This window comes from Copidosoma floridanum, unplaced genomic scaffold, assembly GCF_036245765.1.
Source record: "Copidosoma floridanum isolate Cflo_tuat_1 unplaced genomic scaffold, Cflo_Japanese_pri ptg000012l, whole genome shotgun sequence".
In the NCBI taxonomy this organism is placed as follows: Eukaryota; Metazoa; Arthropoda; class Insecta; order Hymenoptera; family Encyrtidae; genus Copidosoma; species Copidosoma floridanum.
In genome coordinates, this window is record NW_028321889.1 from 5,391,638 (window position 1) to 5,405,034 (window position 13,397).

Sequence of the window (13,397 nt, forward strand, 5' to 3'; positions counted from 1 at the left end):
CCATTTCAATGCAGCATAGTAAACATTTTTTTTTATTAATAAATAAAATTATTTGCTAAGTTAATTTTTTTATTTTTCAACTACCATAAATTGGTCCTGAAAAAACCTTTTTCTTTAATAAATAAAACATCATTTGAATAGATGATGATACATTATTATTATAGACCGTCGCAAAAGTCGTTTGGTGGGGAAGATTGTGAGCCTATTATAGTTCGACACCACTTCGAGACGATAAGTCACGTGGTCTTGTTTTATCTAGTCACATTCGGCCTGAATGGTATAAAAAGCGGACGAGTATATTCGAATCCAGTCGTCAATTGCCGGGGTTCGAGTCAACGTAACTTCTTCTTTCAACATTCGTTACACGATAATCGGTAAGTAACCGGTTTAAATATTATTTGTCAGTTTTCCCTTGGTTATATTAATTTAACATATTCAAATAAAATATGTACTTATGATATATTGTTTGAGTTCAGTGCTGTTAAAAATCGTAGTATTAATTTCGTCAGTTAATGTCAGATTATAATAAAGAAGGATTGAAAATAACGAAAAATTTATTTCAAGGGAAACATGTCGTCGTCTACAAAGTACGTGACACTCGTGGGTCTCTTGTGCATCGCCGCACAAGCAGCTGCAATCCAAACTTTCTCCAAAAACTTCAAGATGCCCTTTACATCTCCACTCTTAAGGATATCCGAAAATATTGACCAAAATCTGGTTTATCTGACCTGCAACGAAGCCGAAAATCGTAATGTAGCCAACTGTCACTTCGAGATGAAGATGATTGACGGCATTGAAAAAAGTTGTGACGTGCAGCTCAAACTACCCAAGACTAATGATATTAATTTCGACATAATTGATGCAAATCTCAAAAGTATGTACGGAGGAAAAAAAGCCGTGTTCCATTGGTCCTGGGGGTCCTGGGACAATCGCAAGATGGTCACTCTCGTCGACATGGACACTTGCAAAATCGTCAATCTATCTTTTTCAATCGACTCGCATCCAATTGATAAACAACAGAAAATGAGGAGACCCAACTTTCATCTCTTGGCTTACGACAATAGTTTCCTCGTCGCAATCGACAGCAAGACGAACTGCAGCGACCAAATCAAGAGCCCGTGCATCCTCCAATACAACCACGAAGGTACGAATCGACAAATTTAGCGTATGTTACCCTAAAACACACAAACAATCTGACCAATTATTTCCAGGTGAGCTATTCGGCCAAGCAAAATTACCTTCAAAGTATTACGAGGAAGGGCACTCGATCGTCGTGAATCGACACCGTTCGTTCACTGGTGGTTATTTCATGACCCTCAAGCGCAACGCCACCGGGGGTTCGATAAACGTCAGCCACATAAGCTACAATTCCATCGAAACCATAATGTTTAAAAATCTCTATAGGCCGAGAGAATTTTTGAAGTACGACTCGGTGGAATCGAACGAAAATGGACACTTTGCGATGTGCTACCTGGACACGGTGGATGATGAAGTAGTTGTCAGCTGCATACAATCCACTGAAAATGGCCAAAAGAAAGTATACAAAAGTGTCACAAACTTTTCAAAGGCACAGCAAGTGATGCTTAAGGTGGTCAACCGACGCCAGGGCGGTATCCTCTTTATGTACATCGATTGCAGTACTTCTAACGTAGACAAAATGTGCGACAAAGCCAAAATAAACTTCGTGGAGGTGGCTGGGAATGGGGCAGTTATCAGGAACGTTGAGATGATCGAGTTGGGTAGTCCTTATGGGGAAATCCAAGAGCTTAGCATAAACCACGCGGAGACGGACACGGAGCATTGCTTTTATTTTGCCTACTCGCATGAACCCCGGGGTACCGGTAAGACCATCATCAACTACTTCCAAAACTGCGTCGACAAGACATTTGGCAATTCCTAGGCTTTTCAACGAATTTATTAGGAATCTCCTTTTTGCTTGATTTCTTACAATAATGTAACTTTAATTATTCACATCTGTGTGTACAGTTAGAATTTGGTGATTTTAAGGTGATGGTCTTTTAACACATTCGTGTAACGACGTAGAAAAAAAAACCAGTTAACAGGTATCTCTGTGATACCGTCTTCGGGCGGTACTTTTTTTTAAATTGAATAAATATATTAATAAACCTACGTTACAGACTCAATACGTTTTCTCATATCCTATGGTTTAATCTTGTCGACGAATGTTTGTCAAATATTATAACATTTTCCTATTTTCAAGCCTGAGTACTGATTTTTGAATACTTTGTTCTATTGGTATTGTATATGCATTACAAATTAAAACTTAAATCAATAAAATTCTGTTTCTTGGACTTAGTTTTATCATTAGCCGAGGGGTACAGAAGAAAAACTGCACATGAACAGTTTTAAAAAAGCGTTACACTGAGTAGTACATTTCTTCTGCAGAACTCCATTCCGTTACACGTGCTTCCAACATGAGTTTAGCCGAAATTCGTTGTTGATCTATGCGTAACATCCGTTTACCACTATTAATTTTTTTTTTTCCTTTTGCTTCAAAGTTTCCCACGCCGAATCGAAAAACATTAAAAGTAGAAATTAAAGTGCATCTGAAAAGAGGTGAATCACCTGCGAGTTTGCTCTCATTCGCACGGTATGCTATGACCAACATGACTCACGCACGCTGGCCTACGCTGACTATAGAGAAAATGTTTTTTCATACATATGTACAAACTTTGTAAGTCAAGCGATGCAAAAGTTTTAGCTGGAAACGGCTACACTGATGAATAATAATTAAGAAGTAAAACTTATTATATATGAATTAAAATATTGTTCAATGAAATATATGTATACGAAATACAAAAGTGTTAACCTACGATAAATCAAGCAGAGCAACATTATTAAACTTCCAAGGAATTATCCGATTTTTGCAGATGCACGATTTACCAAGTAGCCCCCTTTCGTTACACTATTAATTTTATGATGAACCATCTACAATAGTCTAATTTGTAAAATCTTGTCAAATTTTGCCACTTTTTCAAACGTAAAGGAAAACGGGAAAGTCAAGCCAGCAATATGTATACAGGCCTTTCCCCTCTTTCTCACTCAGAGGTATCGAGAGAGAGAGAGAGAGAGTCCGTATTGCTGCCTCCAACACTGGTAACCGAATTTCCGAATCCCCAGGGCTCGATGAGCCGACTCTCTCCCTCCGACGACTAGCAAAGAAAAACAAGTTGACCAAATGCTACTAACACTTCGAAGGAGATTTGCAACAAACAATGAATTAAAATTGCCGGTCAATCTAATTAGGTTAACGATTAATGAAAACCGACGGTTCTCTACTGTTAGCGCCTCACTACTATAATAACCATATAAGTCCGTGTTTAATTAACCTTTCATTATTTCTGTAGTTATTCTAATTGATATACATATGGGTGTTACCTATGGTAAATCTAGCAAGCATTATTGCTACCTGCAACGCACGGACCGTTTATTCATCCAAGCATTCAATCGAAATGTTGACGAATTTTCACCACTCTTTTCGCAATAGGCTTGATTGAATGAACGAACGGTGCCGGGCATTAGTAAACGTAACTAATATTTTAGCTGAATGGTAATATTGATTTTGTGAGAAAAATGTGTAAAATCTTTGTGTAAATGGGAAAGGAAGGTCATGAGTAAGTAAATCACCGTCCCCTCCCTTGACCCATGTAGGGGAGCAAACTGGATGTGGAGGGAGTGCCAATTTCTGAGTGGCTCAACTAGACCGGCTCTAGCCAATGAGATCGTTGGCTATTGTCTTTTCCTCGGGATTTTCCCACGGCAAGCTTGTCCTGCGTCATTTTCCAGCCAGCGCGTGGCCGAGATCCGCTGCTCCCCTGTAAAGAGGCCCGGAGAGGCCCCGAATAAGTACAGTTTTTGCTTTTTTAAAAATCGGCAAGTAACCGGTTGAAATTTTATTTGTGAGTTTTTCTTTACATGTGTATAACGTATTGTTTCAATTCAGTGCTGTTAAAAATCGTAGTATTAATTTTGTCGGTTAATCTCGGATTCTAATAAAGAAGGATTGAAAATAACGAAAAATTCATTTCAAGGGAAACATGTCGTCGTCTACAAAGTACGTGACACTCGTGGGTCTCTTGTGCATCGCCGCACACGCAGCTGCGACTCAAATCTTCTTAAAAGACTACTATGCGCCTTATGATCTCGCAATCTCTAGAATATCCCAGAATATTGACCAAAGCCTGATTTACGTGACCTGCAAGGAAGCCAAAAACCAAAATGAGGCCAATTGTCAGTTCGAGATGAAGATGATTGATGGCGGTGAAAAAAGTTGTGACGTGCAGCTCAAAGTACCCGAGACCGATACCATCGATTTTCAAGTACCTGAAGTTACGAACCTCTATAGTATGCTCGGGGGGAAAAAAGCCGTGTTTCAGTGGTCCTCGCATACCCAAGATTCAACGCAACATTTGCGGGTCAGCCTCGTCAACATGGACAGTTGCAACCTCGTCCATCTGGACATTCCAATCAACCACGAAGCAAACTGCAACCGTCATGTTTTCGTTTACCATGACACTTTTCGCATCTACGTCGAAAGTAGGGAGGCATGCGGTGTTCCGAACGACCCGTGCATCCTGAACTTTAAGCACGATGGTATGTTAATTTACAAAGACATTGAATCATCGAATTCAGAGGCCGTTGATCAGCCGATACAAACGTATACAAATTTTTCTAAGATATTTTATTTATTTATTTACTCATTTTTTTTTTTCTTTTCTTTTTCAATTTCACCAGGTGAACTGGTCAACAAAATAATATTTCCCTCCAGCAAGTGTTTCGAGGGAGGGCCCTCCATGGTCATGGATCGGCTCGATTCAAGCTTTGACGGATTTTTCTCTTCCTTAGAATTTGGTAAAAACGGCTTTTCAATGAGCACCAGCCGTTTGGACGCCCATGGATCCGAGATAATATTGATTGACAGCATCCCTATCAAAAAACCTTATATGTTTTACGATGCAGTGAAAACATACGAAAACGGGTTCTATTCGCTGTGCTACCCGGAAAGGGGACCGGTAACTAAGGTCCACTGTTGGCAATCTAACTTCCACGGCAGTTGGAAAATGAACACCTCAATTTTATTCGAGGAGGGCGAAGTATTTTACAACGTGCTTAACCGGCGTCAAGGTGGCATGTATCTCTTGTACCTCGACTGCAGTGGGCTGACGAACCTCAACTGTGTAACCGGTCCTCCGATCAAGGTCAAGGTGGTCAATGCAACTGGTCGCGTCAGCGGCATCGTCGAGTTGTTTGATTTGGATGATTACGAAACGAGGTTCACGCAGCTTACCGCCAACCAGGTGGAGACGGACGACGAGCACTGCTTTTACCTTGCCTACTTCCGTAAAGTCTTTTACTCCAACGACTTTCATACCAGATTCACGTACATGAAGAAGTGCACGAAAAACGAGAATAGCAGCTGGTGGTTGTTGAGGGTCTTACAGTTGACTCAGCTGTTTTTCGCTTAGTCGATTTTACGTATTTACTTTTGGATTTTCTAATAAACGTATTGAGACGGTAACGTATTATATTGTATCTGCATTCGAAGGTGTTGCTCTCATTTAATCCTCCATTCCCAACTTTTACCAAACGATCAGCATAAGCGCACGTTTCACGTGTAACTGAAGCATAGAATGAGTTGAATGGAATTGGATTTGCGTACGAAGCAGGAAATATGATTTTTACAATATGTTGAGAACTTTCTATGTACATAGCAATGAGATTAACAAATGCTTTGTTCAGGACGTTCATTACACATTGCGTTTTATGTAAAATTTTCCTGAAATTTCAACAGGATATTCGTAATGGTGTTAGAAAGTCACGTGTAAAATTTGAGACCGTTCCACAACACCATTTTTTAGATGTTAAATGTTGAAAAAATTTCAATGTAAAAATTTCAACACGTAACCTTTTGGAAGAGTCACATAAAAATGGATTTCATGAGAAAATGGTTGGTAGAATTCGTCTATTTTTTTTTTTTGCATGGCACTATACCATAATATTGATATTATATTCAATTTTCAGAGGGATTGACAAGTAATTTTTGCAATAAAATAAAAAAAAACCATGTCAGACGCTCATATGTAGTTAAAAAAATGATTAAAACAATTCATATGCTACGTGTGATTGTCGAGTATATATAAATATAAAACAAACGATTGTATATATATATATATGTATACTCGACAATCACACGTAGTATATAAATTATTTTAATTTTTTTTAATAAACTGTTTTAACTCTTCTCATAAGTAACAATAATGAAAAACTAATATATGATTTAATAATCAACAAAAGCGTATGTTGTTTTAAGAAATTCCTCTCACGTCAGGCAATGAAAATAGAAGCTTGGTCAACTTTTTTATTTAAAACTTAATAAATTGCAATTACTATTTCTGATCATTGAACCAACTTATCACTAATATTTTATTATTAAATATCTTAACGTCTATTTTTACTAGTTAACGTTAACAGTGCACACACTAGCGTATTATTAAAAGGATTCTTTCGCTGTGAAAAACTATAAATTTGCTTTATCCTAACTACTAAATTTAAACTTAAACAGTACAAGATAACAAATACTAAGGCATTTTTCATTTATTTAGATAGAACTCATTAAAATGACGTTATAAATTTTCTTAAAAATAACTTTATACTTTGAAAAAGCAAATCGTGACACTTTTCGACTCAAAAAATTAAAAAAAAGTCAATGGTAATTGAGAAACCATAAATCTCAAAATACTTTAAGAAACACTTTTTAAAATAGGGTACCCAATTATAAATCCTTTATTATATTTGAATCTCTCATCTACTACAGTTACATCAGTTTTTTTAACTAAAACGATTTTATTATTAAAAAAAAAAAAAAAAAAAAAAAAAATGGGCCGTCTTAAAAGATGTATTTCGTGACAAATCTCTACACCAATTATCAATCAACTAGTTAAGGTATGTCTTGCTATTTACAATATACTTAACGAAGCAACGTAATTGTTTTAATTTTTCAGTTACAATTGATCCTGAAAAGTCGTTTTTTTTAAATAAAATAAAATATTATTTGAACAGTTGATGATACATTATTATTGTTATTATAGACTGGTGCAAAAGTTGTCTGGTGGGAAAGATTGTGGCGTATCATAGTTCGACACCACTTTGAGGCCATAAGTCACGTGGTATTGTTTTATCTTATAGTCACATTCGGGGTGAACTGTACAAAAAGCGAACGAGTATCTTCTAATGCAGTCGTCAATTGTCGGGTTCCAAGTGAGTACAAGGTCTTCTTTTGACATTCATTTCGGGAAAATCGGTAAGTAACCGATTATAATTTTAATTGTAAATTTTTCCTTTGTTATATTAATCCAATATCCAAACAGTACATACTTATAATGTACTTTTTGAAACTCATGCAATTAAAAATTAGAGTATTTGTCTCGCCAGTTTCTCTGAAGAAACAGTTAAAGCAAATTTATTTTTTAGTAAATATGTTGTCTTCTACGAAATACATGGCACTAGTGGGTCTCTTGTGCATCGCCGCACAAGCAGCTGCAATCCAGATCTACTCAAAAAACTACTTCGTACCTGGAAATCCCGCACTCTTCAGAATATCCCAGGATATTGACCAGAACCTTATGTACGTGACCTGCAAGGAAGCCAAAAACCAAAATGAGGCCAATTGTCAGTTCGAGATGAAGATGCCGAATGGCACTGAAAAAAGTTGTGACGTAAAGTTCGAACTACCCAAGGCTAATTATTACTATTTGTTCTTTGTCGATGCAAATCTCAAAAGTATGCTCGGAGGAAAAAAAGCCGTGTTTCAGTGGTACTGGGGTTATTGGGACACTACGGTCACTCTCGTCGACATGGACACTTGCAAAATCGTCAATCTATCTTTTTCAATCGACTCGCATCCAACTGATGAACAACAGAAAATGAGGAGACCCAACTTTCATCTCTTGGCTTACGACAATAGTTTCCTCGTCGCAATCGACAGCAAGACGAACTGCAGCGAGCAAATCAAGAGCCCGTGCATCCTCCAATACAACCACGAAGGTACGAATCGACAAATTTTGCGTATGTTACCCTAAAACACACAAACAATCTGACCAATTATTTCCAGGTGAGCTATTCGGCCAAGCAAAATTACCTTCAAAGTATTACGAGGAAGGGCACTCGATAATCGCGAATCGAAACCATTTGTTCACTGGTGGTTATTTCATGACCCTCAAGCGCAACGCCACCGGGGGTTCGATAAACGTCAGCCACATAAGTTACGACGGCACCGAAACAATTATATTCAAAAATTACTTTGGAAAGGAATTATTTACGTTGAACGACATTGTGAAGTCAAACGCGAATGGATACTACTTGTTTTGCCACCCGAAAGATTCAAAACAACCAAAGACGTTTCGGTGCATACAATCTGACGCGAGAGGCCAAAAGAGGACATACGACCGAAACGCGTTTAAGGTTGGGAATGAGATACTCGATGTATTTAACCAGCGCCAGGGTGGCGTCATTTTTGTGTACACCGAGTGCGGCCAGCCGTTGAAGAATTGCTCTAATTTTCTGATGAAGATCAGAATGGTGGGTTCGGACGGGAAGGTTACCAGAATCGATCAGATAGGGACGTATGATCGCAACTATAAAAGTCACAATCACACTCAGGTCCATGTAGGATTAAAAGACTTTAACATCAACTACTTGGAGACAGACACGCGGCATTGCTTCTACGTCGCCTACACGCCAATCAATGGAAGCTCTGGTCCCAGCCCTAGACCTGCTATCATCGAATACTCGGAGAACTGCATCAACAAGACGGTTATTGGCAGTACTAAGGATTCATCGCGAAACTACTAGAATACTTATTTGTTTTTGTTTTTTTTTTGCTTTAATTTTCGTTTGATCCTCTATAAAAAACTTAGTTTCAATTATTTATACGTGAGTATGATTGTATATATTGTGTCGGATGTTACGTGGAAAAAAGTTTTCTGATGGTATTTTATCCGTTGGCTGGATCGTTGAAAAACATAGGCCGAGAATTTTTCCTTTTGTATGAAAAAATAAGTAAAAATGAGGGATGAGCGGGGAAATACCGTGATTGTCCTTACTATTGCTCAATCGTGTGGTCATTGCTTCAATGTGCTTGAATTTGTTAATTTTAGTTTGTGTGAAAAAAAATAAGTAAATAAAATAGTACGAAAAATACAATATGTACATCAGGTATTCTTTTATAACCCACCCAAATAGATTTACTCGTGCAAAATTATACGTTTAACTCGTAGAGAATAACATGTGGAAAGAAATGCTCGACAAAAACCTCTAGATACTGATGCCTTAGTAATCAGCGTTTGATTGATTATTTTTAATCATCAGTGAATGTGAAATAAAGTTTATGTTGCAGTAACGGCAGAAGTTGAAACATCAGGACTATTGAAAAGTAAACTTTATTAATCATGCATATTTTTAATAAGATAATAAGCTCTTTTGTTACCAACTGCATGTATTATAAATCACTTAAATGAGATGAGATTGAAAAGTTCCGAAGAAATGGAACAAAAAACAGAGTTAATACCTTTTTCCTACCACTGGCGTTTTTGAGGGTTGGTTGTGCCCTCGGAGTCCTTGTTAGATGTGCACGAGGAAAACAAGCTTTTTTTTCTTCTTCAATGAACTCTAATTTTTTTAATTGAAAAAAAAGGTAAGAATATAACGCAACGAGGGTAAGGAAATATTTTTCCATTTCAAAGAAATGGGACGCTCCATGATAGCCTAATTAGCGTTCACGCTCACACGGAGCCAAACTCTTCCATTCAGTTTTTGTTTTTTTTTTTTAATTCAAATGACTCTCTGGTGGAAACTACACACTACGAGTTCTTCCTAACAATCCTACTTCATTTCGCTACAAACGCAATCAAGTCACAATGCATGAAATAAGGCAGTCCTTTGACATGCAAGAGCTGGTACTGTACACACAGATGCACGTACCTAACTATGGCACTGTAGGTCGTTCTGCGGTCGTCCCGAAAATGCGATTAAGCCGTAGACAGGCCGTGTTCCACAAAAGATACGAGCGACTGTAACAGGGACCGAGTTAATTTTAGAGCAAAGCCTCGTATAAATATATATATGTACAGGTACGCTCTCGCCGCTTTTCTCCTCTACTCCCCCCCTGAAACGAAATTTCGTTGGCGCGTTTCGCCTACGCGGCATAATAATGTTTAATCGAGGGTGTTGACGATCTCTCTCGTTCAAATGGATAGGTACGTTACTAGTGCTCAAGCTAGATTGAGCCGTTAACTCGATTCTCACTTATTTGTACTTAATGTTGGTACCTACACTATATAATATGGTACTTTGGTTTAATTGACAGTTTATAACTGCACATATACCGCTGTAGGTTAAATTAATAACAACTACACGTGTGCGTATAATATGAGTTCGGCTAGTGTTCGTAGATACTCCGCGTGTCACTGTTGAGCTGAGCACTTTTCGCTCGGCACGCCTATATCTCTTCACGTTGTGTACACTCACCGATGAATGGATTACCATCACGTAATCTATAAGAATTTTTTTTTTTTCTCCCCCTTTGTGCACCTACAGTGACACATTTGATACGATACCAAATCGATAAATACGATGTATGTATGTCTGTGCATGTGGTTCTGAATGAATTCACACGGGGAATAAGATTGTAAATCAAACGTCGTGAATTGCCTTTTTTGTTTCAGGCTCGCCCCAGTAAGTGAGTCCTTCGAAAAACAATGGACTCCACGGACCTGCCCCTGGGGCACCGTCGAAGCCACCGAGTCGTCTCCTTAGCCGAAAAAATGACCGAAATGTAAAGTCAGCGGTTTTTCACGAAGGACAAGAATCAACCACCGTCTTGGTCACCCTTCACTCCCCATCACCAGCATGAGGAAGCGCAGATATTCCCAACTCGAGCGCAGGGCCATCGATACGCAGGGTGAGCTCCTTACAGCTGCTCCCACGGCCATTGCCATTGGGCATTGATTATATGACGTAGAAGGTGTTAAAGGGGAGTAAAGAGGAGGAGGAGGAGGAAGAAAAAACGGTGGTCGGCGGAGCTCTCGGGGCCCATGGCCCGGTGCTGGTCGCACCAGCGCTGGCGGTGGCTCCTGACAGTAGCAGTGGTCCTCGTCTCGCGGCCCCTGTCCCCGGTCCGCGGCCAAAAACCCAGCGCCACCACCGCCAGCCTCGAACCGAGGACCACCAGGAGCACGCCACCAACTCCGGGAGTCGTGGTGTTTCTGCGCGAGCAGTGCGAAGGCCCTGGCTCGAACATCACCCGGCTGATCCTTGCCGCCGGGGGAGGCGACGCAGTTGGCGCGCTGCCGAGGACCGGTGAGTTGTCGTTGCTTTATTTTATCGCCCCCTGTACATCGAGGCCTCCCCCCCCCGGAAATTTACTGCCTCCCGGGCTTCGCGTGTCTCGAGGGTGGGAGAAATCAGCGTTTGTGGGTCCGAGATCCCCGCGCTCCTCTGCTGGTGTTTCCTTTTCAGGGTAATCGATGGTTGCTTTTCGTGAATAAACGGCGCTACTCCCTTCTCTCGATCTACAGGGGGATGCTTCGATACATCGGGGGTATGTATGTTGGGTCGATTGGATTGTATACCTATGATGAATTTTTCGGTAATTTAGTCGCACCGGTGCATACGCCTCGTTGGATTATTTTTATTGGTAGAGTTGGAACAAAATGTGTATGTGTACGTGAAATGGTGAGGCATGACATATTTTGTCGTTGCGACGAACAAGAAGATGGGGAGAACTCGGTATTTTGCCTTTTATGAAATCCTATACCCCTACTGTATAGATAGGCATATATACGTGTATGTCGGTAGGCCAGTGTTTGTCCCCCTCCCCCCCCCCACACACTCTTTTCTTCCGAGTTCCGCAAACTTACGAGTGCAATTTCGTGCAGCTGCTTCGGACGTGAATCGTAAATTCTCGCTTTTCTTCGCGTATACAGCCGCAACGGGCACGGCCGAAAGTATGTAGGATCCGACACGTGAAAAAAGAAAAAAAAAAAAAAAAAAAAAAATTTCTTACCGTACGACTCTTTTCTTATTTCTTGGCTCAAGCTGACGAGTGTGTTTTACAGCCTCGAAGGTATATAGGGGGGACGAGATGGTTCCCGATAATTTTGGATTTTTCACGTATGTATACTCCGGAATACGTCAGAACTACAAAGAGGATTCTCGTAAAAAGTTACAAGTGCCACTTATTTTCGTGCTCGCTCGTACAGGTATATATATATATATATGCATATGTACATATGTGCAAGAGCAATTTTCATCCCACCGGGTTGGCAGCCAACTTCGTCTCGACACCGCATTTTCCACAGCACTTTGGGCGCATATTGAAGCCACGTGTGGTTTGTGCGTCATCCCATTGCTAAACAGTACAATGCTCGTGCAAAATTCGTATAGTTGGATATTCACGAGATTTCAAGTACCATATATTCGGCCAACCCGTATTTTTACGCTGTAATTTTAATGTGGAACTCGTAGTTGCTATACCTACATATAGATGTACGTAAAGTACCGCAAGGATGTTTGTTCGATTTCTCCGTTGGATTTTATTCATTGGAAAAAGACTCACGAATCGTCAAAATATCTGGAACTTGTACAAGACATCGTTTCGTGGTCTTTTCGTAAAATAAACCTACGGTCCCCATAAAACTTTTCAAAAGCAAATACATCCGTGACGATCAATTATTTCAAACTCTTTGTAAAAAAGTCACCAGCAGCATCCATCGCGAGGGTATCCAGTAGAGCTGGAGTATCTCGGAGAAACACTTGATATTCAAACTCGAGGAAATTTAATCGCAGCCGGGAAGAAACTTTACCCCTCAAGTAAGTAACCGATCGAGGGCGTACGAAAACTTTCTTTAAAACCCCTCGCGTATCTCCGTATACCGGTTTTTTAGGGTCGTCTCGCCGCGTAAACGTTATATATAATGTACACGCGCGTGTGAAAAGCGGTCAACTTTCTATTCGAGAATTATAACTTTGCACTCCCGTGGCCCGATACACCGCTCCGTTGTCAAATAACCCTCATTGCATCGTGAGCGATACCATCGATCGGGAGAAAGAAATCGGTATGGCCGATTTCATCGAGGAAACAACAATCATGGACAAACGTCGAGGCCACCGTGTAACGTATCGTTCATACGCGTGGAAAACAAACACACACTCGGGAGGACAGAGTAAAACTGCTCCGATTGGCTTCGATGATGGGGTACATGCGGAAACTAAGCTGCGATGCGATTTCGCGGTCACGACTCTCAATTATCCGTGTTGCGTCATAGGCGCGTACAAATACATACATGTAAGAGGAAATTGTAAATGTAAGGGGCACGTGC

The 13,397-nt window shown here is 40.0% G+C and overlaps 4 protein-coding genes across 6 annotated transcripts in view; all 4 read left to right on the forward strand.

Annotated features, from left to right (window-relative positions):
* Window positions 1-319: 319 nt before the first annotated feature.
* On the forward strand, window positions 320-1,900 carry LOC149375112 (uncharacterized). The gene is made up of 3 exons (XM_089590429.1): window positions 320-374; window positions 565-1,144; window positions 1,212-1,900. The coding sequence occupies exons 2-3, from the start codon at window positions 571-573 to the stop codon at window positions 1,898-1,900; spliced, it is 1,263 nt and encodes a 420-aa protein (XP_089446555.1). The 5' UTR covers window positions 320-374; window positions 565-570.
* A 1,903-nt stretch (window positions 1,901-3,803) lies between these two features.
* Window positions 3,804-5,962, forward strand: LOC149375113 (uncharacterized). 3 transcript variants are annotated; one of them, XM_089590296.1, is made up of 3 exons: window positions 3,804-3,978; window positions 4,053-4,614; window positions 4,756-5,962. In XM_089590296.1, exons 1-3 carry the CDS (start codon window positions 3,937-3,939, stop codon window positions 5,484-5,486), a joined length of 1,335 nt encoding a protein of 444 aa, XP_089446422.1. In that variant the 5' UTR covers window positions 3,804-3,936; the 3' UTR covers window positions 5,487-5,962. The 3 variants fall into 3 exon arrangements, with proteins under 3 accessions (XP_089446422.1, XP_089446423.1, XP_089446424.1); XM_089590297.1 differs by having other exon boundaries at window positions 3,804-3,920; XM_089590298.1 differs by having other exon boundaries at window positions 3,817-3,867.
* A 1,533-nt stretch (window positions 5,963-7,495) lies between these two features.
* LOC149375114 (uncharacterized) lies at window positions 7,496-9,176 on the forward strand. The gene is made up of 2 exons (XM_089590299.1): window positions 7,496-8,064; window positions 8,132-9,176. The coding sequence occupies exons 1-2, from the start codon at window positions 7,497-7,499 to the stop codon at window positions 8,869-8,871; spliced, it is 1,308 nt and encodes a 435-aa protein (XP_089446425.1). The 5' UTR covers window position 7,496; the 3' UTR covers window positions 8,872-9,176.
* A 1,922-nt stretch (window positions 9,177-11,098) lies between these two features.
* The window catches only part of LOC106637282 (retinal guanylyl cyclase 2), a 32,097-nt gene continuing 29,798 nt past the window's right edge, over window positions 11,099-13,397 (forward strand). Inside the window, exon 1 of the mRNA XM_089590293.1 lies at window positions 11,099-11,376. Within this exon, the coding sequence (XP_089446419.1) occupies window positions 11,112-11,376 (265 nt within the window). The 5' untranslated portion in view covers window positions 11,099-11,111. The remainder of the gene's footprint in view (window positions 11,377-13,397) is intronic.